Below are 26041 nucleotides of genomic sequence, written 5' to 3' on the forward strand. Positions count from 1 at the left end.
CTCCAGCCCCTCAGAGACACTCTACATCCGTATGAACGAAACTGACAGGATCACAACTTACAAGTTAGACCAAGCAATTGTACGTTAGTCCAAATTATGCAGTTACGTTATTCCTTCGCTCTGCTAGGCGTCTACATTTGTTGGTTACTCTAATAAAGTACCTGGTAGCATTAAAATTGCACTGGGTACCAAAATTGCACTGATGCGATGCAAAGATAATTAGATGGCAGACCTACATATCTTTACTTTTCTTCCTTTGTTCTCTAAAGCAATCACTGAATTTTTGGTGACCAGAGCTCTCACCATCTTCCAAGCCTTTAGCTAGGAATGATTAACCTTTTAATTACGGAGCCTTTTAAAAAAATAAAGCCTGGGATATGGCGCCAATTTTGAACAAAATGTAAGTTTATTTTCAAATGGCTGTGGATCAGGCCCTAATAGTCGTAACCTCACGAAAGTTGAAGCATTTTACAGAAAATACATGAAAGTTTCATAATTAGTATGGTTTACCCCCCGACCATTCTAATCTAGGATTACGGGGTGGGGGAAACATTATTTTTACAACTTTTCTAACAAAAATTTTGAGTTCCGTTCCCCCTCTGCCGCCCTAGAAGTTGACGATGAGCATAAAATTTACATTAAAATATTCTTTGATATATTCTCAATAACATATAACAGCATTGTTAACGTAAGATACATACAGCATAATTAGGAAATTCCTAAAAATTATAATGTAACTACGCCACTGATTAGAACAGAAATGACAAAATGCAGGGTTATTTTCAAATGATCATAGCTCAGGCTCTAATAGCAGTGGACTCACGAAAGTTGAAGCATTTTACGGATAATACATGGAAGTTTCATAATTAGTATGATTTGCGCCCGATCACTGTAATCAAGGATTAGGAGGGGTGGAAGAATCATAATCAAAGTCATCAAAATTAAATTCGTCTGTGTCTGAGGAAGGAAATTCAACTTGTTCTTCATCCCACTCCGAATCTGTGTCAATTGCTTACACCTCGTCTCGAATGTCTTCTGAACCGAGAACATCTCTCGATACCATTTCTACTAATACACGCAACACCAAATTCTCACAGGTAAAATCAACGGTAACAAATTTTAAAATTTTAGGGTCCGTAAAGATTCTACTGTATGTTAAATTAAAATTCGTATGCAGGAAAGAACGCGCTCACAACACTCAGTTCAGACTAACAACACACATATGAAAAGAGGAACAGCGATCTCTACGTCTTACAAAGGTTGTAGGAGCCCAGAAACCCAAACAAACTCTCTTATCACTCTATGTTGTTACCACGTGCAGAAATAAATCTTTCTTTCTCAGCCAGGTCAAGACCTATTCCCCCCCCCACACACACACCCACTATTCCCAATTACATCCCTGGCACCAAGATTGGAAGGGAAACGTCTCCTGACTGATTATTAATATTTTCTTTCACAACAATTAACTTATTGTTGCGTTAAACCTCTGAGAAATAAACTGCGCACTTTAAAAATTTAAATGCGTTTTAAAGAGCTTGTATGACAAATACAAACAGTCACATTTGTTCACTTTAAAAAAAAAAAAAAACAATAACAACATAATTTCTGCATTCAGCAGTTGCCTAGTATGTCTCCTGAATAAAACACATGCAAGTGCATATATTTGATACCCAGAAAGTTAACAAACAATTAGGTTTAGTGGGCAAACTGCAATGTATCTATAAATAGTTACTTCGTATCCCAAGCCTTATTTTTAGGTAACTAAATATAGTTACTTCGTGTCCTAAAGGTTAAGGATTGTAAAACTATTTGTACAAAATTTCAGTTTGGACTGATACCAAAATGGGAGCACTAACGCTAGAACAAAAGTTTTCGAATGGTTTTAGGTAACTGCTAATGCTTACGTTATGTGAATTGTTCAGATTCACTACCACGACAGCTTCATACTTTCAAAACAGTACTAATACAATGAAAGCTTTCAAAAGTTTATTCTTGCTCAAGGATTTATTTTCAGTAATTGTTTGATCTTCATTCAAGGAAATGTCATTGCTAATAGATCAGTTTCTTCCTCAAAATTGGCAATTTTAGCTCCAAAGTTAACATGTCAATTCGTACAAATTTTGTGCTAAGCTTCGTTATCGCTATGTGCTTAGTGCATGCTCCTTTGGTGGAAGATTCGAGTTTGGCTCCCAGTAGAAGCTTATACGTTTCAAATTCTACGTTAACCTATAGGTCCATGTCTCGAACAGTCTTGGTGCTGAAAGGAATGTTAACCAAACCAGCAAAGCAAGATTTGTTGAAAATAGCTAAGCATCCCTTCATCTCTAGTGCTTCATATATCGGACAATGTCTTACCACCTGAGCATGTTGAGAAACGCACGACATTAATAAGATAAAGAATGAAGAAGAAAGAGAAAAGGCAAGTAATTATCGGTAAGCAAATGTGTGCTGTAGAATGTAAACGAAGAATTTTTGAATTAATGTTAGTATCCTTAGGATATCTGGGTCATTTCACCTAAGTTCAACCACTCCCTCCCAGTGACCATCATGGATTTTCATGAAAAGTTGTACACATAATGTGGGTAATATCAAGAGATAAAACACCAACTTTAAAAGCATTCCTGTAACTAAAACCAAAGTTAAGATATGCATCAAAGTGTGTAGGCCCAATATTTGCCGAAATCAGCAATGTTGCCCGCGGCATGGCAGAACTTTCTCATTATGAATGAGGTCAAAGTGATATTTACAGTATTTTCAGAGCTAAACACGCATGTACTAACAGCAGCAGAATGGATTTCCAGCAACAATTCTGGCTGACATCATTCATTTCAAAGCAAAACAAAACAATGAAATAGTAAAATGTTACAAAGTTCAGCATCTTTTCTTTTTATGGGAAGAAGACAGTGGGAGAGGAGAATCTCTGTTAGTCCTCGGATACACCACCTTGCCGACTTTCAAACAGGGTAATAACAAAACTGTAGGCCCCTTACTTTTGTTGTAATTTAACAATGAAAATGCGAAAAAAAAGCAGAAACGACGAAAAAAATACACAAGTTGGCAACACTGTACCACAATTGTGATAGCTCGTACGAACTTCTAGACCTGCATACCATGATGATCATATCATGTTGTAAATGTTACATAAATTACATCATGTTTCTGCAAGGTATGCGGAAGGTATAAATCTGTAAAACGTAACTGATGAATGAAAAGCTCGTACCGCAATATGTCAACATGTGGTCGGCAATTGACTACGTGCATAAACAGAAATGTGAACACTCATAACAGGGTTTGCTCACGTGACCCCAGCCCGAAAAAAACTGTCCTGGGTTTTTCAGCTTTCTGTTGGTATATTATTGGTACAACTGAGGTGATCATGTTGAAAGTGATTTTTATCAGATTTTGGACTTCCCTTGGGCGAATTAGATGTTTTCACGTTGAAGTATGCAACATTCAAAATAAGACCTTCATAAAGTTCTAAATGCACTGAATGAAAAAAAGACCTTAGCTTCAGATAATTATAGAACACAATAACGTATGGATTATGCTGATAGCCTATTTGAAGTAAAAAATGCAATTTTATATTTCAGAAAATACTTTCCGTGAATAGTATCCTTGCCGACTCGGCGACGTTATCCCTCATACATTTGACGGGTTTAAGGCCTATTATGAAATTTTTTGAGGAAACATGCAATGTTTTGTACATGGAACTGCCTGTAAAAGCCTGTCAGATTTTGAAAGGCATTCATTATACAGGTGTGCCTGTTTCGGCGAAAACACATGTAAAGAAAATATTACAAGTACATTGTTTTCAAGTGATATGCATGTTGAAAGGTATTAAACTTCTGTTAGAAATTTTGCACGGAAACACGTGTTGTACAGAGCTTGTGCATTAAAATAAGAACATGCAATGTACACGTAGTCACCCACATGCAAGTAAATGGAAGGAATATGTGCAACTTGTAAAGTACCTTGAATGGATTGTGAATACATTCGCAATACAGTAAGAGTGAAAAACACAAGGAAGGTGTCTGATTATCAACATGCAATATACATGTGTGACATTTGCATTACATGTAAATACCATGTATTAGCGTATGGCATGGAAAACGCATGATGTAGAATATGTTAAATGCATCATTTTCATGTACATGCGAAGTGTGTAACTCCCCTACATGCAGGGTACAGGCAACGTACAAGGGAACAGAAACATGAAATGATCATGATTGCCAATAAATGGATTAAACAGATGCATGTGGTGAACAAGGTGGTTTGGAGCTAAACATTCACGTTATAGGCATAGGAGACATGCAATATTCAGGCACAAGTCTCCAATTCGACATTCGCTAAGCAAGGTCCTGACACATGTATAATACATGGGATTACAACTGAATACATTGTCTGCATTATCTCCGTGTACAGGTGAAGTGTGAACCCAACTAGGTCTGTTTGTCTGCCTGTACCACACACACACTACAGGGTACAACTTTCGGTCTTTCATGTTTAAATATCCAGGGACAGGCACGAGACACACTAAAATTTCCTGTATAGATTTCGGCAGCATACGAACGTAAAATTTCAGTGGCCACCATTTTTTTCTTTCAGAATAACGGGTATCTACACTACAAAGCGCAATTTTCGGTCTTTTACGTTGAAATTTTCAGAGTAGAAGCACGAGACACACTAAATTAGGTGTATTTTGGTGGGGATCCAACGAAAAATTTCAAAATAGAGCATTTTTCAATAGCGAGTATAGCGAAGTTGTGACAATGACAGTCTTGAAATATAAATCACACATTAATACTTTTACTTCAAAGACATTGAAATATTTTGAAAAAACTCAATTGAACCCGAAAAAAAGTTTAACCCGAATGAACCCATATGGGACCTTGGTAGGTTGGGCTTTTCAAACCCTGACTCATAATGTACATCATTAACAAGAAACCTGCTGCAATAATGGTGGACATTAGTAAACGTTATAACAGTAAAGTTTACCACTCTGTGCGCAATTTATGTTTAAATTTAAAGAGTGATCAGGAACATTGAGGAACTTTGTACGTGCTTGTACAGGGTGCGGCACGTAAAACCGGCCCGTAAAGTGAACACATAAAATGAAATGTAATGTATTGAATATGACTACTCACCTTCACAGCAGGTGCTGAAAGTGTCCTCCGCCCACTTCAACACACATGTGAGCACGATTGAGGAGATTCATATATACCCTTGTCAGTTCTTGTGTTGTAATGCTATTGGTGACATCCTGGATCCTGGTCTTGAGTTCTTCAATTGTGTGTGGATTTGTTTCGTATACTCTTCCCTTTAACAGTCCCCATAAGTAAAAGTCACACGTGGACAAGTCTGGTGACCGAGGAGGCCACAAGTCTTTACTGATTGTCCTCTCTGGTGTAAACATCTCATGCACAAGGGACAATGATGCAGCTGATGTGTGGCATGTTGCACCGTCCTGCTGAAAGTAACATAACTGACGCTCCTCTTCGGACAAGTGTGTATAAAACTCCTTCAGGATTCCCATATACACGTCACTGTTCACTGTCGTCTCAAAGAATATGGGCCCAATAACGCGTGTGGCGGAAATGGCACACCAAACACCAATCATCTTATCATGCAAGGGTACCTGGTGGATTGCGTGTGGATTTTCTGTCGACCAATACCGGTTGTTTTGGGAATTTACGTACCCAGACAGGTGGAACCACGCCTCGTCACTCATGATGAGCATTAGTGGATCCAAGAAACCACTGGCAACATTGCTCAACAGTCATGAACAGAAATGCACCCCCTTCTGCAGGACAGGCTCCTTCAGTTCTTGCACAACACTTATCCGGTACGGTTTTAACTTCAGTCCCCTTAAAACACGTCTGCAACTTTTCTCACTCGCATGAACCTGTTGACTCAATCTCCTGGTTGACTTTCGAGGACTTCTTGTCATTATCTCCTCCACCTGCATCTTTAATTCAGGTGTGCAGACAGATGGTCGTCTGTTCCTGGGAGCATTTTGAACCGATCCTGTACGCCGCCATTTTTCAATCAATTCCTGAATGGTGCTTTTTGCTGGCACAGAACGTCCTGGAAATTTCTCCCGAAACAAATTCTCTGTTTTCACAAAAGATCCACTGAGAATGAACCCTTCAACAATGGCAACATGCTCGGGTATCGAATACGGCATTATCACACACTGACACCCACCCGGCTTAACACAATGAGGCCTTTTTCTCAACTGGTTTCGACAAGTTTCATTGGCTGCGGCTGCACGTCACTGCTGCAGGTCACGTAAGTCGACCCGACATCGACGCGCCATCTCTTGGTAGGAAGGTAGATTATTTAAGTGTTGCCAAAAACACAATATACCAGAATACTACGACGGGCCGGTTTTACGTGCCACACCCTGTACATATATATCATATTCTTACACTTTGAAGATTAAAATGAAGTCTTTATCTGTATATATTATTTGTTACTTGGAAAACAAGTCCCACTTTGTACAAATTTTTGCAATGATGCTTTGGTCAATGTAGTACTGCCTGCCAGTGACTGTGGAGGGAACTCGTAATTTCATATGTTCAAAGGGAGCCCAACATTCGTCTGAAAACTGAGGCCAAACAAACGTTGTAGCAGGTCCAGCTGATGAAAATGAAATGAAATCTTTAAGTTTTACGTCCCACGGTTATGCCGGTCAGGCTAAAGGAGACTGTGATGATGAGTGACATGGTGGAATGAAGAAAGTGGGAGGAAACGGGAGAACCTCGAGAAAACCCACAAGCACGGTGTTTGTCCACCACAAAGTCCACACGGCGCGAGCTGGGATCGAACCAGGGACCCCAAGCACCGGAGGTGAACGCTCTACCACTGAGCCACCGTGCCCCCTACAGGTCCAGTTGATGTCATGTAGTTCACTAAGATGTCTCCGTAGTCTTGGCAATACTGAACTACATAGCCCACGTACCAGTTATCGTCATAAACAACAGCAACGTAACATCCTGGCTGGATGCTACTTAGAAGTCTTTGAAAATCAAGCTCTTGCTTAGTATCCACGACGCGCACGCAGAACCTGAAGTTGTGTCCAGAAAGTCTGCTCATTTCCTGTTCACTGCATTTAACAGGATGAAAATAATGATGACCTTTGGCTCCGTCAACTTTTCTCACATGTTGCATCCTGCCTTGCTGCTCCAATTCACACTTTCCTACATAATCTACAGAAACAGAGAATAATTTGATGCCATGAATGTTTTCGTCCGCCCATTTAAACAACTGTTGGGGTGTGAGAATGTGCCCATCAGTTGTGTGTTGCAGGTTTGCTCTTGCTAATAGTCTTTTATTCGTCCCCCAATACCATCACAAACATTCTTACCGTGACTAGTAGCGAAGAAATTCCATTCAGCTTCCAAATGAAAAGCACTGTAATGCATACACAAGTTTCTAAAACTTTTACAATTTTTGTAATGGCTAGCTGCACCATCAGTAAAATATTTCACCGATCTAACATGAGGCATTTTTTGTTTGGTGTAGTCGATGATAGTTTGGATGTGTGCTTGCACAGTTGTTGAGCCATGTACTAAATGATCATTAATAATAGCAAGACTTAGCACTGCCAGTCTGACCTGTTCATCTTTATAGTATATAGCAAATTGTTAATTGTAGCCTGGCTATTATCCCAATGAAACCCCTGAATCTCATCCTGAATGATGAAGGAATGATTTTCTGAAAAATCAAGTACTATTGTTTCATTAGTGACAAAATTTGCTTTGTATTATCTAAGATATGTTCACTGCGCTGCCGCTATAAAACTGTAATCAGTTAGATTATCTATTTTTCACAAAGTAAATGTACGAAATCTGCAATGGTTCCTTATTTGTTTTCGAGAGTTGTATGATCAGTATATGTTTACTGTTTGAATGTGACTATGTCTTCCTCATCCATACACAGTTCATTGAACATGATATTTTTTACATAGTTCTCGAGCTTTTCTTTTCCTGGATACTTTACACATCTGTGAATCATGCATGTATAGGAATTCGAATAGTAAGTTATTACATTCATTGCCTCTTGATGGTCCAAATTTAACTTTACAAGAGACGGCATCAACTTCACATTTTGGTGTGTGTGGCACACACACACAATTATATGTGCCTCTCGCACCAGCCGAAATTACCCATTTTGGACGAAGACTATAAAACTTGGATACTTTTGCTTGAATATCATATACAATTCAGAGACATTACACAACAACCGTTTTCGTTTCTGAATTTTGTCTTCATTAACCTTCAATGACAAATAATCTTTTTTGCCTGGGCACATCCTACTATTCTCATCGTCTTCATAAAATTCTTGGACTACCTGTTCCGTTTCTTGACTTACAGCCTTTCCTAACGGTTTTGTAGGATGTGCTAGCGGTCCATCACTCATCTTCAACTTTCTAGCCTGTCTGATAAGATAATGCGACACCTTAAATTCATGAGCAGTTTTCTCTACTGAGCAAGTGTCTGGAACTAGAGTATGCACTGTTATTTTTTCCTGGCGTGTTGACATTGCACATTTTTTCTTCATGTTCTTTAATATCTTATTAAGATCTGATCATTTGTTACATTTGGACGGTTCTTCCGTTATTGTCAATTCATGCTCATCAATCGCGAAGTCCTCATTTAATTTACGTTTTGCCACAGACTCAATCTGCCGTAGTTTTCTTCTTGCATAACTACCTGTCTCTTACACTAATATTTTGGGGTTTTATGGGTAAAATACCTAAAGCACTCACTGATGTCTGCAACTCAGGAGATACAACTCGCACTGTAGAGGGTTCATAGCCCTTACTACTATTGACCACACTATTTTCTTCATTTAACCGAACAAAGCACTTGGAACACAGGTTTCATGTCCACTCCTGACATCATCTTCACCTTCAGAACTGTCGGCAGGTTAGTTTCCCGAAGGCTACGTTTGATGACCTTCTTGTCCACTTTGAAAGGATTAACACTATTCCTCTAGAGCAGCGTTTCTCAACCTTTTTCAACTTGCGGCACACTACAGGTGTAACTTGAATTTTTACGGCACACTCATATAGATATTATTATTATTATTATTTGCAAATATAAAATACAGTGGTATTTTTTCTCTGTGATTACTGATCTCTTCACATAGAAGAAAACTCGATCACTGGTTTTCCCCAGTGGTAAATCATTAGTCTAAGCTTATTTTCCATTCTAATTTAAAACTTGACAACAATTGCAATGAAATATACGACTCAGTTTCTAAAAATACAATTCCTTTTTCGAAAACTATCCAACCTTTCACAAAAAAGGAAGATTACTAAATAATGAACGAGCACACAAATCTCTTTTTCTTTTAAAAAACAAATGTAGGTAATTTGTATGCATGTTTGCTTTGTCGAAAGGATTGAATGATATTTTAAAATTTCAAGTTACGAAATTGTCTGCAACAATAAAGAAGCAATAATAGTTATAACAATGATAACAAATACTTTTTTCAATATTAAAAATGTACAGAAAAGTAATTCAGTATGAAACTTAAAATTGTAGATTCATAGTAGAGGTTCATAGTAATGTGAAATACAAATATACATTTTCCTTTCCCCCTGTGTCTTGCAATTTCATTGCTATAGAATTGATAATTTTGTTTCCCTTTCCTCGCGGCACACCAGCGGCCCAGTCGCGGCACACCGGTTGGGAAACGCTGCTCTAGAGGGAAAGAAAGTAATCCACAAAAAACCTTTTTGTTGTGGCAGTACACAGTCATACCCTCAGTCATTACACAACTTGACCTTACTGTCTGCATACCACTTCTCCACAACAGGAAGTTTCGATCAGGCAGTGGTAAGTCAGTGACATGTTATCAAGCCACATTTGAAAGTATACACTGTTCTGTGGCATGCACCTCCCACAAACACACCAATGAAACATGTTTCTAGTGCAGGTTCTTTGCAATCACTCAATGCTACAGCCATCTTACCAGTAACAAAGACTCTCACTGAATAAACAGGAAGAAAGGAAGCATCAACAGCACGACCCATGCTGATTGCACCACATCAACCTCTTCCTTAGAATGCACGTATGAGTCATCCCTCCACAGTCACATGTCTGCCGTTCTGCATTCACAATTGCAAGCATTTCCAAGTTACGATTCTGCAGTAAACAACAACAGGTCGTTTGGTCACGATATACGTTGCAAGCATTCACAGTTTTGTTTACACACTTGTCAGTTGTCGATTCATTATCTTTAATTGATTTCTTTCTTTATTATTTATTTATTTATATATTTGTTAAAAGACACCAGGTACATCTCAGACGCCATATTACACTAGATATATAACAATAACAAAGGCAAGGAATATCGGATGGTATCGGCCAGGGCCTGTATGCTAAGTACCACCCCGGTATTTGCCTGGTAGGACTGAGGGAAACCCTGGAAAACATCAGTCAGGATAGTCGGCCGCGAGATATGAACCCACGGCGACCTCCCAAATGCCAATCCAAGGCGCTCCCAAGTGTGACATAACAGGCTTGGTGCATACGTTACTGTTCAAGATTTTAACCAATTAGTTACGTTTTACAGATTCGTAACTCCCACATACCTTGCTGTAACAATATGTAATTTATGTGACATTTTCAATTTGATATGGTCATCATGTATGCAAGTACAGAAATTCGTACGAGCTATCAGAATTGTGATACAGTGTTGCCAACTTGTGTATTTTTTCGGTTTTCCCTTTTTTTTTTTCGTATTTTCATTGTTAAATCACAATAAAAGTAAATGACCTACTGTTTTGTTATTACCTTGTTTGAAAGTCGGCAAAGTGGTGTATCCAAGAACTGGTAAAGGTTCTCCGCACCCACTCTCTTTGTTCCATAAAAAAATGCTGAACTTTGGAACATTTTACTTTTTCGTTTTTCATTTCTTTTTTCCTTTGAAATGAGTACATCAGCCAGAATTGTTGCTGGAAATTCATTCTGCAGCTGTTAGTACAAACTTTGTATTCAGTTCTGTAAATCCTGTAAATTTCACTCTGATGTCATTCATAATGAGACAGTTGTGAGACACTGAAAACGTGCCGCGCGCAACATTGCTCATTTCAGCAAATATTGGGCCTACGCACTGTGGTACATATCTTATTGTAACTTTGGTTTTATTTACACGAATGGTTTTAAACTTGATATTTTATCTCTTGATCTTACCCAGATTATGTGTTCAACTTTTCATGCACATCCATGATGGTCACCGGGAAGACCTTTGAAAATTGGTCGATCTGAGATGGAATGACCCCTACGTTACTTAAGAAATTGCAATTGAAAACATTGTTCTCACTTGGAGTTAAATTATCAATTGAAACTTATTTCACAAATTAACACCTGATGCAAACAAAAATGTAAAACTAGCTTTCAGAAAAAACCTCAGTGACAAACTACACAGGCCAATCTACCTTAGGGCTAAAATTCACAAAATCAGTGAGGTATTAAATCTGCTAGTGGAATTGATGACTACAACACCCAAAAATAAATCGAGGGACAACCACGTAAGGCATAAATTAAGGACCTATTGTTGAATTGCGCATAAATATTTATCGTAAACACTGTTTTTGTACATAATAATAATAATAATAATAATAAAAACAGTGAACGGACGGGAAATACAGGGACAATTATTAAGGGCAATCATAAATCGAAATTAATTCACTGAATATTTTGCACTAATTTTTCTTTAGATAAGACAAAAAATTTAGAACATATTTAAAAGTAAGGATCTGGTGATACAGTAATAAAAATGGTGCTGACGACGTTCCCAGAGAGGAAGGAAATATTCAATTAAAGTAATAAACACAGAGGCACAGTGTGAGCAACTTTTCTCACAGCTTTTGAAAGTAGACACCTCTACACAGTTTCCCAGTCATTTCTTCCACACAATCACTTCACATTATTACATACTAAAGGACAATTTATATTGACGTCATAACCCACAACAGCGATATTGGTAAGCAACCAATGGATTCTTGGCATGTCGAAGTCACCAATTCTAGTTTAGATTGTATGATGTTTAACGACACTAACGCTTACCATCACTCGAGAAATAAAATTGTATTTCTAGTTTAAAGAACACCGATTAAACCCTGTAGGGTAGAAATGGATGATTAATGAAAGTGAATGAAGAATCGGTTGAATGAGTATGGGTGAAAATCGAAACAACTCTGAGAAAAAACGCGGCCATGATGATCACTAGAGAAGATGCTATGAACAGCATGGAGCTGACGCACTAATGGAAATTCCGCTTAACTCAGAATAAGAGGCATATATAAGATGCCGTTTAGCCGTCCTTTGAAAAAAAAATGCTTATAGTTTCTAAACAAATTATGCTAGTAACTGTTTTCCTAGTTACAATGCATTAGTAGAGCAAAAATATGTTGGCTGCTTTCAAATCCAAGAGGGTATTGGACAGATTCAACATAATAGCACATAAGAAATTAGTTGAAGCTCGCATCCTATATAGAAGATTTAGCTAAATTATTTTAAGTTTCTATTAGTTCGTTGGCCAGAAGAAAACAGTTCGTTGCTGAAACTATTACCATGTAAAAATTTGGAGGGTACAGTTGATAAGTAGCCTATTCTTTTATTACGTTAATCATACGTTACGTGGGAACAGTTAAATTTTAACATTAAGCTGGTTCTCAATACAAATACGCTGAAAAAATATCAAGCTACTTCAATATTTCAGAAAAAAAATGTAAAAGTATTTAGGCAACAATTCTCTCAAAATTGTATACTCACCATGCCAAGTAACTTCTGCAGTTTCATTGCCATTTTCTCCGAATACAACCCACGCATGATCTTCAGAAAGTGCAAGGTGAACATCAGTGAAGCCCAGCACCTGACAACCGGCAACCACAGCAAACGCTACACCAAAACAATCCAACTTGTTGCCTGGAAAGAATAAAAATCACAGACAAATTAAGCATCTAAGGAATACAACATTTGATTTAAAGTCTATCACAATTTATCATTTTTATTAGTGAAACATTTCTCATCCACATCTCAACATATTCCCGGGAGAAGTCCTTACTGTATATTTGAAAGAATTTTCCTTTTAGGGTTTAGCATTTCTATTAGCTACATGTTAAGATGAAATCCGAATCGCTATAAGAGTTCAAATTTCAAATGCGCTACCACCGGGAACTGAACCCGGGACTCCGGCGTGCGTGTTAGCAAAGAATCCTAGAATGAAATACATAAAAACCACCCAAATTAAAAGACACATGAAGATGTCGAATTCAGCCGCATGTCCTGAGATGATGCATTATTGCACATTAATGAGATAATCTTTGTCTTCTGAAGGTACTGTTTTGGACGGGACATATCCTCCTGGTATATAGGTAATTCTTCGGGAAAACATTATAGCTAAGTTCACTTCAGTATCGGGGATTTGTGTGGTGTTCCGGTGTGCCACTGTGTCTACAAGTGCAAAATACATACCAATTTATGCAACGTGATATTACAAGCTAGTATTGTATCTAATCCACATCAAGTTAGACCGACGGATGGAGGTTCCGTGCATCAGCATAGGAATGCGTCCGAAGGAAGCAGATGCGTTAGTAACGGTGGGTATGCGCACAAAGGAAGATTTGTTTATTTCATCACTTTCTAATATGGAGGCTTGTCCTCGTGATTCAAAGTGGTGCAATTTTTTGAGTCTATGTGATACGAACTCCGATGCTAATGTAAACTTGACCCAACATGCTTTAACTTCACTTCGTTATTTTGCTACATGCAACTAACTAATTTTATTTACCACACTCTTATTACGATAGGGGGCGCGGTGACTTAGTAGCAGAGCGTTCACCTCTGGTACATGGGGTTCTTGGTTCGATCCCAGCTCGCGTCAAATGAACTTTTTGACGAACAAACACAGTGTGCGAGAGTTTTCTCGGGTTCTCCGGTTTCCACTCACTATCCTCGTTCCACCATTTCTTTCATTTCTCACCATCACCTCTCATCATTTAGCCTAGCAGTCATAAACGTGGGACGTAAAACTTAACACGTTCGCTGCCTTACGAGTCACCGGTGGCTCGTGCAATTGTACAGATTATTTACATTACTAGCATCCACGTGCTAACCATCAATGAGACACACGGTGACCCGTATAGCACTGAGATCCCAACTCAGTTTTATACTGCCGCAGCGAACGTGTTAATGATTTCATTTCTCACAATCTATTTTCATCATACAACAACTCATGCTAATTTCTCATTGTAAGATCTTCAACAAGAAAGTCACGGATTTAGTTTTAGAGAATTCTGTTTCCGCAAACGTTCATCATCAATTCTTTCACATTCATACAGTGACATTAAGCATCTACTTGCTTTGTACCTCAAAGTATGACACATGGCATGTTCACCTAAGACTTCATCTTGTTTTAGCATGTTTCAACTTTTACGATTTGGAATAGAAAATCAATATTCTCATATAAATAGGGCCTCCGAATGCATGAAATAAACATGCTAGATGGACACTAAAAAACACGAATGCTATCTAACCGAGTTAGGGTAGGTTGAACGTGGTGGGGCCGTGTAAAGCGAGTGAAGTAAAACAGGTGGATTTTGGCAATGATACGAGTTTCAATAGCACTTGTCACTGTTTCATACTATAACGCTCCACGTGTAAATATATATAATACAGCTTCTGTACAATGTGCAGAAATACACCGCCATACTGGCCATCTAGAAAGTTAGGTCGATTAAGCTATATCAGGTTAGGTTTTAATATAATAAAAGTTAAAACACGTATGTCACAAGCTGACATATACCCGCCAGTTCCACAATTCCTTTCCGGCCACTAAATCAGAACAAGTGTATGTCTCTGCCAAATAGTCCCTTCTGAATCCACACAGTGATGATAAGTACTCAAGTCAAAATTTCTCCTCAGGAATGCTCAAAAATTCCCTTTTTAAGATATAATTTCCCTAATTTTATATATATAGTGTATATAATATATATACAGCGGCGGATCCAGGGGGGTCTATATCCCCCCCCTTGACGCTCACGTTTACACTGGATAAAATGTGCTTCAATCCTGCTTTACACTGGATAAAACGGCAAACTATGATTTAGCCCCTCCCCTGCTCATATCTCCACAACATACACTTGTGCTTTTAATCTTCTGTTATTACTTCAGTGTTATCTTATATAATGACATCCTCAAATCAAACCGCGGAAGGCTTGTGGGGAAAAAAAAGTTTGTCACTTTGTGTGTGGGATTCTGGAAAGAATGCCACCATCTTTCGTCATACTGCCACAGTGCTTAGTAACATAACATTTGTTGAAAAGCTAAATTTCCCTACATTTTATCCCATATTCGTAAAATCTCCCTTTTTCTCTCCTTAAAAAATCCTTTGCTAAATCTCCCTAAGCTGTGGACAACATCAAAAATAACCAAATAACGTCTTAATTTCAAGTATTCCCCTCGGCATTATTTGAGCACACGGTTCTACCAAATTTTGACACATTTCTTACTTTTTCAAGTTACGTTAGAGCTTTATATTTCTTTTAGCAGAGTATGCACTAAATGAGGAACTCCATTAATAGCTGCAGATTGACTTCAGGGGGGCTCAGTCTAAATAGTGTAGACGTATGTCAAGAAAAAACTACAGTACATAAAACATGAACCAACAAGAGCTAAGTTGTCACTAAAAAGCACGAATGCTATCTAACCAAGTCCGATCTGTAGTGCAGCAGGGGAACCCGAGCGGTTGCGAAGGAGTGCGTCCGTAGGGAGCAGGCGCGTCAGCGACGAGGGTAAACAAACGAGGATAGTGGAAGAGTACACTTACACATACAATATTCAAAATTCATTTCAATATGCTGTGCACTGACAGTAATTACTTATGTTGACACCCGTTTCACATTGTATTTTATCGATAAATTTTGTATTTGGTAGAACTATCTGCTCGAGAGAACCCTTACTCTCACCTGATTTTCATTCATTCTCCAAAATCAATATGATTTATCCAATTCGCCCGGCTAATTTCCTTAAATTGGCCCGGGATACAGGACTTAACCCAGAAACTGCATCGAATAACACTGTAAACTAATTGTTTTGAAGGTCATTAATAGAATAGCTGATCTGCAAGGTGACCAGAATATTCACTTGGGAAAACGGGACGCATACGGGGGGGGGGGGAATATCAGACTTCAAGATTGCATTTTGGGACTCAGCAGTGTTCTCAATTTACAAAATACACAAGTAAGAGTGATAACACACCGTTTCTAACTTTGCGTGCACCATACAACAAACAATGGTTTCCGATTGCAAGTTCTACCCAACAATTCTTTTAACTAGTTGAACACTCAAAATTCCCACTCAATTCTCACTTGAACCACGAACACACAATTCCCATTTGAAAATTCAGAAGTTCACGGCTGAACCTCGGCAACAAGTGTTGGTACGGAAGAGAGAATTTGCATTGACGATTTATATTTTGAATAATAATTACGGGACACCTAGATCATTTTTACTTAAAAACGGTACATTTAGGCGTCCCGTTCGAGAATCAGAAAAAACGGGACAACGGTTGGAAAAAAGGGACTCCCGGCTAAAACGGGACGTCTGGTCACCTTGCTGATCTGGGTAAACAAACAGTAGTACATTTACAATCATTATGTGGTAGTTCTCGTGTTCTTGATGAGTAGGATATTTTTTCAATCAGCAGTATTTCATATTACACACAATAAAACGTAGAATCCAGAAATCAAAAACCTCCGCCACTCAGTTTAGTAAACTTTGTAATATCTTAGTAGCTGTTGTCACAGCGTCTCCTAACAGCTGTTTTTATTAGTACAAGTATGTCATTGATGCAAATGTTGGTTTTACCATTCTGAACTGTAACTCAAACCACTTTATATCAAACGAAACTTACTAATTACTACCAAATGAGTACATCTGAACTGCGTAGGTGGAAGAAACGCTTATAATAACTAAATTATTTTCGAAATACTAATGCTCACCTGTCAAATAGCTGTATAAGCTCTGCAGATGTGCTCTGTCTTTGTAGTAGCTTCGGGTTAAAGTATTCCAAATTACATCAGAGACTTTCTTTACAAGTTCTCTTGTGGCGAATGATGTCTTATTATATAATGATAAATCTACGGAACCTTTAATTGCTGCATGAAATTTTGAATACAAAGCTTCCACAATATGGTACTGCAGAGGAGGAAGTTTTGCTTCGGTACTTAAACTTACTTCCTTTCGTCCAGCATCTGTTTCTTTATGCACAGTGACAGTTCTGTTGCATGTCAACGAATTTTCAATAGCCCCTACAACAATCGACAATAATGCCAAATCTGGCTCCCGTGAATGTTCAATTTGATGTTTAAATAATGTTACAACAGATGAAATAGTTTCCAGCGGGAAAAGTCGCTTTTCTTCTCGAATACCCGCCATGACGTATTGGTATCTTTTAATCTATTAGGTTAAGTTTATTACATAATTTATGTACTAATAAATTATTCGGAAACGTGTTGACTTCCATTATTTACATCACAGCACTTAAAAGTATAATAATCAGATATAGTAACAAACTCAAAACTGTCAAAACCTATACACAACTTGCCAACCACTAAAAACGATTTCCAAGCGCTGCTCGCTGGATTGATAGTCTTTTGTTCACTCCAATTTTTATTCTTTAATCTTACATTAATATAAGTTACGGTATAATTGAATTTTATGATTTTTGAATAATTCTTAAATGTTCATCGACATTTTAATTTTCTATAATAATACTAGTTTTTCGTGAACCAAATTGTTTATAATCCATTCAATAAGTGATTGGGTACGAGTTTACGGTTTCATCATGGTGGTTGTTAAGGAAGTGGAGAATGATAAATCATGGGAAATCGTCCCTGAAGAAATGGATCCCAATAACACGAATGGAGAATTAGTTGCAGAATCACAACCAACTACGGAGAATGAAGTAAGTAATGAATTTTGTGACGTAACAAAGATTATTATAAGTAGAGGTACAAGGCTGCCCAAGAAGATGATCATATGAAACTCATATGAGCCAACTTGATTCATGTTAAATCTCCGGCAGAAGTTATTTATTGTAATTATTGTATTCGGATAAGGTTACAGATTGTTTAAGTAGAAATTGGCTTACTAATTAGGAAAATTGAATCTACTCTTACGGTGTTTTTAAAACTATTTTTTTAAAAAAATGTGATTACTTTTAAAACAGCTATTTTTGTTCAGGGACTTCTATCTATGGACAATATTGAGCATGTAAATAATTGAAGTGTGTCCATAAAAGACATATCATAGTTCTAAACATAAATTAAGCATAATACTAGATAAAATGACAAAACGTCAATTGTGCAAAATATTTTTCTTGGTTAATTGTTTACGGTTTCGGTAATATGATTTTTTTTTTTTTTTTTTTTTTTTTAATGGACACCACGATTGAAACTACGAGGAGCAGGACACATCTAGACCTCCGAACTGTTAATTTTTTTTCTATTGAATGGAAATAATTCGTTGAGTTTGGAGCTGTTACAGAGTGAGACGTTCCTGTCACCCAAAATACAATAGTTGCGTTAATAAATGAACACATTGACGATATTTGCTGCTAAAATGTCAAGATTCTGGTAAATAAACGTGAATTTCACCATTCAATAGCTTTTGTCAAGGAATCGATCCTTCAAAATATGCACTTTTAACATTGGTGCAATTGGATCAGGAGAGGCATGAGGTCAGTTTCATTTTCTTCATATCTACTTGCTTTCCCGTGGGGCAGTAACTAAGAATGCATAGTCCCCTGCGAATGTTACTTTTCCGTCTTTCCACGTTCATAAGGACACGTAAAATTTATTTTGCAATAGATTTTCTTTTTTTAGTTCAGATTTTCTTTCTAGTCAGTCGTACTTCATCATATTACACAGCAGAATATTATTACTTAGTTTCTCCCCCAAATCGCTTTTAGTGGCTCACGTAGTAATGAGTACGGTTTGTCATTTGTATTATGATGACTATAAATACAGTGAGGGCGTGTGACAAAAGCTCAAGTGCATAAAACACAAACCAACTTGTGCTATATGACCACGAAAAAGCACGAATGCTACTAAATATCTAACTGAGTTACGGCAGGAGGATGTGCGACAGTGTGGAACATGTGCGTCAGCGGTGGTGGGTATACGCGGAATGAGGTTTACAACTCTTCACTGTAACTCATAGTACCAGTTCCGGGGCCGTCAATGGATTTGGGGGAGATACTAAATGCATCCATGGAGATATGCACATTATGATTCGCAGCTTGCTTTTGCTGTCATTGCTATCAAGCAACAAAGTAAAATTTAATTCATTCTCAGCAGAAGATTATTGAATAGTGTCAAATCTTTTCTGTTTATTATTACAGTCTCTATCATAGAGTGTTCGTGGTAAATTAAATGGCTTTTTAAGCAAATATGAAGATATTAGAAGACTAGAACAACATTAAGGAAAATGTGGAATAATATAAGATTTAAAAACTGGATTTTAAGATCGTAAGATCATAAAGTTAGAAGTTCGAAATTTAAATGGGTTCCTTTAAACGATCCCCTTCATTTTTAACCTGTTTTTTTTTTTTTTTTTTTTTTTTTTTTTTTTTTTTTACACCATCAGTGTTGGGTACGGTAGTTCAGTTGTGTAACAATCGTCTGTATTGCGAAGCTTTCTGTTGTGTAGTTTCATATTCCACGTTTATTCTCCAAAACTATGATGATGGTAATGAGAAAACTCAGGCATAGAGGTGAGCACTCTACCATTTGTAGGCTAAAGGAGACTGATGATGATTGTGAAATTAATTTTTTGTGGTCTCCACCTCGAATAAAATTCGGGACCATGTACACTAAAGTCACATTTTTTATTAATCCAGTTTCATTTAACTTAAAAAGCATATATACATTAAATATTACGTTTCCCACTTTTCTAAGATATAGCCTAAAGTTTTATTAACTGTTTAAAGAAATTGTGTAAATTTAATTATTTTTTCTTTGGCTTCCATAAGTTATGGGATTAACTCCTAGAGCAAAGTTTCAGTAATGTTTGAAACATTTCTTGCAACAGATATACTTTGGAAAGGCCCAATTCTATGGTGCAGATTTACAGAACATAACGTTAATGGCTGTAAAAGTGTTGTTTTTACAATAATCATTGGGTTAACTTTACAAAGCCTTTCCGAACAGTGGCACTACTTTTAACCGTGTGAATAGACTCAGAAACAAATGTTGGAAGGAAAGATATATATATATATATATATATATATATATATATATGCATGCGCAAAGTCACCTTCACTGTCGCGACTGTTCCCTACGGAAGAACTGTTATACAAGTCGTCTTGTTTTGCCTTACCCTGGCGCGGAATAGATGAGTAGTAGCTTGTAGTGCCGAACTAGCACAGGGTGGAAGATGTTTTTCACACATTTGCGTTCAGCTTACCTTATCTGTAAAGGTACAACAATGGTATGTGTCGGAAACTACTTATAAACCTATCCTACTTTTCATGTCTGCATAAGAGTACCAACTGGACTGTCGAACATAAAGTTAACTCCTCGTCTGTTGCCTTCAAGAACCATGATTCTATTAGCAGCATGATATTTTTAGTAGGTATACGTGCACGAAGGGATGTTTCGTATTTCAAGGGCAAGTAGGGAAGACGAGTAAACGAAGGAAATAGGAGCAACACACACTTCATGACGTGTTGGAAGTTAGTGTACTATAAGCTTGTACTAATTACTATTGTGTACTAACACAATAACACACTGAGTATTGTGTATTAGTACAAAATGGAAACGAGGCCTGATAGAATAGTTATAACCTTGTGTAAGGATAAGTAGGTAGGCATGATAAAAAGGAATATTAGCATTAGATTAAAGGGGATCCCAAGTGGATTAGGAAGCCATTTCTGGGTTATGTCTGTACCTTGAGTTAACTAAACGTACAGTACATGATATTACTATTTTACACTGTGCACACAAAGTTTCTGAAACATATGATAGTCTATTAGGACAAAACAATCCAAAACTAAATACTGAAAAATGCAGCTTAGACAGGAAACAAGATAACATTACTAGTTTCATCAATAAAAAATGTATAAATTTTATTATAGTACTTTGACACACAAAAATAAATAAGTAAATGAAAATAAATATATACAGTGAACCACTGAATTCATCAATACGGATAACAATATGATATTAGTACACTGAATTTACATTGCTTTAAAATTTGTCGTATGGCTAATGAATTGGACCACATTTTAAGGACACTTTTGGAAAAAAGCTAGTGTTTTTGAATACCTGCAACAGAACGTAATAAGCAAGTTGTTTGTTAGGATAATATGCCTGTATTTAATCCTGGTGATGGATGCTCGATAAATCTACAAGTGTGAGTCACTGGCAATATTTTCACAACACACACAGGAAGTACGTGTATACGCCGTGATCGACTGTAATTACAAGGTCAAACTGGCCAAAGAGGTAGCAAATCAAAACATTTGTCATTTGTAGTGAGCCAACAGCAGACACACTTCGTTGGTTAAACTAATTTCGTGTAGGTTGTAAAAAGTTTCGAACATCACCCTAGGTCTGGCCAATGTAGGACAACGCATGTAATGAACCTAAACTCTTAGTTTTTACGTGTTTACAGTGCGCGTTCTTATTCCTTTCCTTTAATTCACTGTCAAGCAATTATTTATTTCGCTAGCAGAACGGATGTTGTTTATCAGTTTTTCGTCGGTAGTAAGAGATGGCAAGTTGTGCAGCAGTAGTTAAAGTAAAGAGAATATATGAGATAATTTATAAGAAGAGAGTGTTTTTATGAGCATATATTCTTCTGATGCTATGATGAGTCCATGTAATAGATGATTTCTCTTATTTAAGAATCCGAAGCAAGTCTATTGTACAATCATTGTCAAAAGACTGAGCACACTACTGGTTTTTCAGAATTTTTTAAATAAAATATATTATGACTACAAAACTCTGTGTATTGATCTCGTTTTGTAAGATAAATAACATTGTTATAAGAATACAAAAAAATGCATGATTTTGTGTACATTGAGATACATTTATTGAGAAAATACTGCTTTGCAGTAAACAGATAACTAACGAACAGACAACTGACGTCATATCTTGTCTGCTGATGCATCGTTTCAGCAACATCTAGTGGTGTTTGTATGAACTCTGATCAGTACTTATGTGTTTACGCCACAAACAGTTGTATGTGCGCTTTTGAATCGTGTCGTATATGGGTAAAATTGGATGCGACTCAGTGGTATTCAGTCGTGCTGTTTTCACTCGCGTGAACCAGTAAAATAGTGCGAATAGCATGCAATATAAAATGCGAAAGGAAAACTGTGAATTAAATGTCTAATCCCGTGCTCAGGTAGTTATTTTGAGAGAGAAGGTAGAGTTGAGGTTTACAATCGCGGAAAATCGCTCCGTAGTTACAAATATCAGTCTATGCAGGGCGTCTGGCTCCTGAAAGATAGTCACAAACTGGTGTAAGTATTGCATGAAAACGAACTCGTTACCTAGAAACAACAATTTTTTGTAAGGACAAATTCATTAGGTCTACAAGCAAACGGAATAGACGATAAACCGCTTCAGAAATAGCAACAGAACTGCGAAAGAACCATCCGCAGTTGCTATCAAGTAGGACAGTGTTTCCGAAGCTTGTGTATTTTTATCTTGGGATGTACTTGAGTAAAGAAACCAATCCTTCGAGCAGGAGATATAGCAGAATGTTACTCATGGGCAAAACATGAAGATTGCGCCCATTAACAATGGAAGAGGGTATTCTGGACCGGCAAATTTCAATTTCAACTTTTCGGTTTCCAGTGCCAGATGTTTATGCGTCGCCCTTCCGAAAACGCTTTTATCCTAGCTGTGTAGTGACTAGGGTAAAACACGGAAAAGGCATTGTCGTTGTATGTAATGTAATGTAGGTAATCAATTTGATAATTTAGTTCAAATCAACGGAATAATGAACAAAATTGCTGTAATACTCCTGCAGTTTTATTTGGCGTGAATATTACAATTTTATCTTCATGTACCTTATTTATTTCTGTTTTCTTGTTCAGTTCGGTAATTGCTGACTTATTCGCAATCTACACCTTGTTTGTTTGTTATAAAACTTCATGTTTAATTTTTTTTTTTTAAATTTCATATCTATTCTTAATTACTAAATACAGGGTTTTCATAAAGTATGGACGGATTTAATTCGCTTATAATTTACATAAAAATGCTCATATTGAAATCAAATAAAGTGCAAACGGTAGCGGAAGGATTAAATTTTTACCTGTAATCTGCACCAGCTCAGTTCATTCACCGCCACACCTCCAACTGGGCGCCACTAGGAATCGACTTCTGTGGGCTGTTGATGATGCTTTCCCTTACCCTGCTCACTGTTGCAGGCGATGTTGGCGGCCTCCCACTTCGAGGACGGTCCAGGACGCTTCCTGTCTCCAAGAACTTAGCATGTCACTTTCGGATTGCACTCTCAGTCGGTGCCGGCTTTTTCAACTCTTTGGTGAACTTTCGACACACCAGAATTGGTGATTTTAGCTCTGCGTACCACAGAACACATTGCGCTTTCTCTTTCACCGACGCCATCTTTGATACGGTAACAGTGTTGCCAACTAAAAATTTAATCCTTCCGCTACCGTTTGCACTTCATTTGATTTCATTATGAGCATTTTTATGAAAATTATAAGCAAATTAAATCCGTCCAGACTTTATGAAAACCCTGTATACGACTTGGATGGGAAGTTAGTTAACGAAAATTGTTTTTTTTAAATTAAATATTCAGATCATAAATTAAGAAAGAAGCATGCAAATAATTATAAATTAGTAATTAATTTTTTTCAAGTATTATTGAGCACGTAATTGAAATTATCTGGGAGGATTTTCCTGCCGCAGCGAAATTGTTTTCCGGTGTTTTAAATTTAGTAAATTAATCAGGATACCCCTTCCACTACAATTTATTTTCTGAATTCTGATGATTGAGGTATAAGTTACAAAAGTGTATTATAGATGGTTTATCATTATATAATTTTCAAAACATCAATATAGTAACCCTACGTGATGCTACAATAGTTTAAATTTTATGACGAGTGTAGCTCGCCATTGTGCGATTTGGCACTGGGAGACCATAACGAGCTACACTCGTCATTTCAGTGCACGGGGTTAATCTAAATTTTAGTACAATGGAAATTCAAATACTTTTATGTTTATTTTTATCTTCAGTAATTGCGATGCTGATTTCTTGTATTATTAGAATGCTGATATATTCTTAACTATATGGATATCATTATCTGGCGAGATCTCTCTAACTTTTTCTTGTCCATATACGGCCATTTAATTCCTAGTTGGATGATAACAGTAAATCTCAAATATCTTCCGCATTAAGTTTCAGCTTATGGTATTCTCATAATAACCATGGTTTTTGTTGAAAAACCAAAAAACCCATTTTTGGGGGTTTAAACCAGGTTCTTTGGTTTAAATGATTTGCTCTATGTATTTATATCACATATGGACAGAAATAAGTTTGTTTCGCCTTGGTGTTATTATGCAACAGTCGGATTATGCTGGAAGGGGTCACATAAGCTTAAAGCGGAATCCAAAAAACTTCTCGGCTTACACCCGAGAGAAATTATCCTCCATTTGATCTTGAAACCGGGACTAATTGGCCACAAATGCGATACGTCTACCGACTCACTCACGAAGGACTCCTGATAAAAATTTGTTGTTTTGATCTTTACATACTTGTTAATATAATTGTCAAGAGTCATTTCAGAAGGACAAAAAGATAAACAATTGCACAAGTGAAACCATTATACAGAACTACATAAGGACAATTTCAAAGTACTGCAGAATACAGAACTAATTTAGTCCAAGTTAGTTCACTACGACTTTTATTAGTCCAAGTTAAAGAAATACAACGATTTAATTTGCATATCATTATGAAAAGTGAATAAAGGTAAGGATCATTTGAATCCACTTTGGCTCTGACCCATTCATACATAAATAGATTCCAAAGATGATTCTGATTTCAATAAATGCCTCTCATAGGGTTTGTATGACCCCCTCTCCACAATGTATTTTATCAATAGTAAACATTATTAAAACGAAACAATATTTAAAATTTTCCTTTGATTGCAATTGCATAGCAATGCTAACAAACTATTAAAAAAAAAGTCACAAAAGAAACATTCATAAACTTATAAAATAAACAAAAGTTACTTTTGTAGTGTAATCTCTTTGAGTAATGAATTGAGAATTTAGATCTGAATGTAATACGAATAATATACGGGAGTGAAACGTGGTAACCCACAAATGTATGTTCACCTAGATTTTACGAACACTTACACTTGTAAGAACATTTTTCGTTTCTTGGTTTAAACCATTTTGTTTAAACCAGCCAACCCTGATAAATTTATTGGAATAATGTTCCGCGTACATCGACGAATAAATAAATAGATAAATAAAGATAACAATAAGGATATACAAATAGATTATAAAGCTATTAATAATATAATATACTTAAAAGGAGTACGTACTAATAAATGTTATTCTCGATTCAACCCTATAGTACTTCAGTGACTTCAAGCATTACATCTATAGGACTGCACTCCTATTTGCTATTATTACAGGACTGGCAATGTGATTATGGTTACTTAAACCTCCCTCGTAACGTCAGTGCACGCTAGGAACTCTACTTTCGTGTAGTCATTCTAATCTATTTATATTTTATACACTGACTGTTTGTTCCTACAACATACATTTTTAGCATGTAACATAATGAACTCTTTGTGCACTTTATAGGTAATGACGAATGTAAACGAGATTTGTACGTCACGCATTTCTTAAGTGTATCTTCAGCCTCTCACCTATTATTTAATAATATGTCACATCAGAAACTGTTTTCGTCCTTAACCTAATTGGGGCTGAATAAAGAATAATCCACTTGTGTCACAAGTTAGTTTATTTATTTTATTT

General features: G+C 36.9%; 2 protein-coding genes across 3 annotated transcripts in view; one reads left to right on the forward strand and one right to left on the reverse strand.

Moving 5' to 3' along the window:
• Mnn1 (menin 1) overlaps positions 1-17772 on the reverse strand; it is a 124534-nt gene extending 106762 nt beyond the window's left edge. For both annotated transcript variants that reach the window (XM_081758801.1, XM_081758800.1), the window contains exons 1-2: positions 17018-17772; positions 12789-12941 (exon numbers count right to left, since the gene is read on the reverse strand). In XM_081758801.1, the coding sequence (XP_081614927.1) occupies positions 12789-12941; positions 17018-17453 (589 nt within the window). In that variant the 5' untranslated portion in view covers positions 17454-17772. The remainder of the gene's footprint in view (positions 1-12788; positions 12942-17017) is intronic.
• Positions 17773-17822: 50 nt separating this feature from the next.
• LOC145685991 (putative lipid scramblase CLPTM1) overlaps positions 17823-26041 on the forward strand; it is a 90658-nt gene continuing 82439 nt past the window's right edge. Inside the window, exon 1 of the mRNA XM_081758802.1 lies at positions 17823-17982. Within this exon, the coding sequence (XP_081614928.1) occupies positions 17863-17982 (120 nt within the window). The 5' untranslated portion in view covers positions 17823-17862. The remainder of the gene's footprint in view (positions 17983-26041) is intronic.

Source organism: Thermobia domestica, chromosome 5 (genome assembly GCF_964235325.1).
Source record: "Thermobia domestica chromosome 5, izTheDome1.hap1.1, whole genome shotgun sequence".
Classification (NCBI taxonomy): domain Eukaryota; kingdom Metazoa; phylum Arthropoda; class Insecta; order Zygentoma; family Lepismatidae; genus Thermobia; species Thermobia domestica.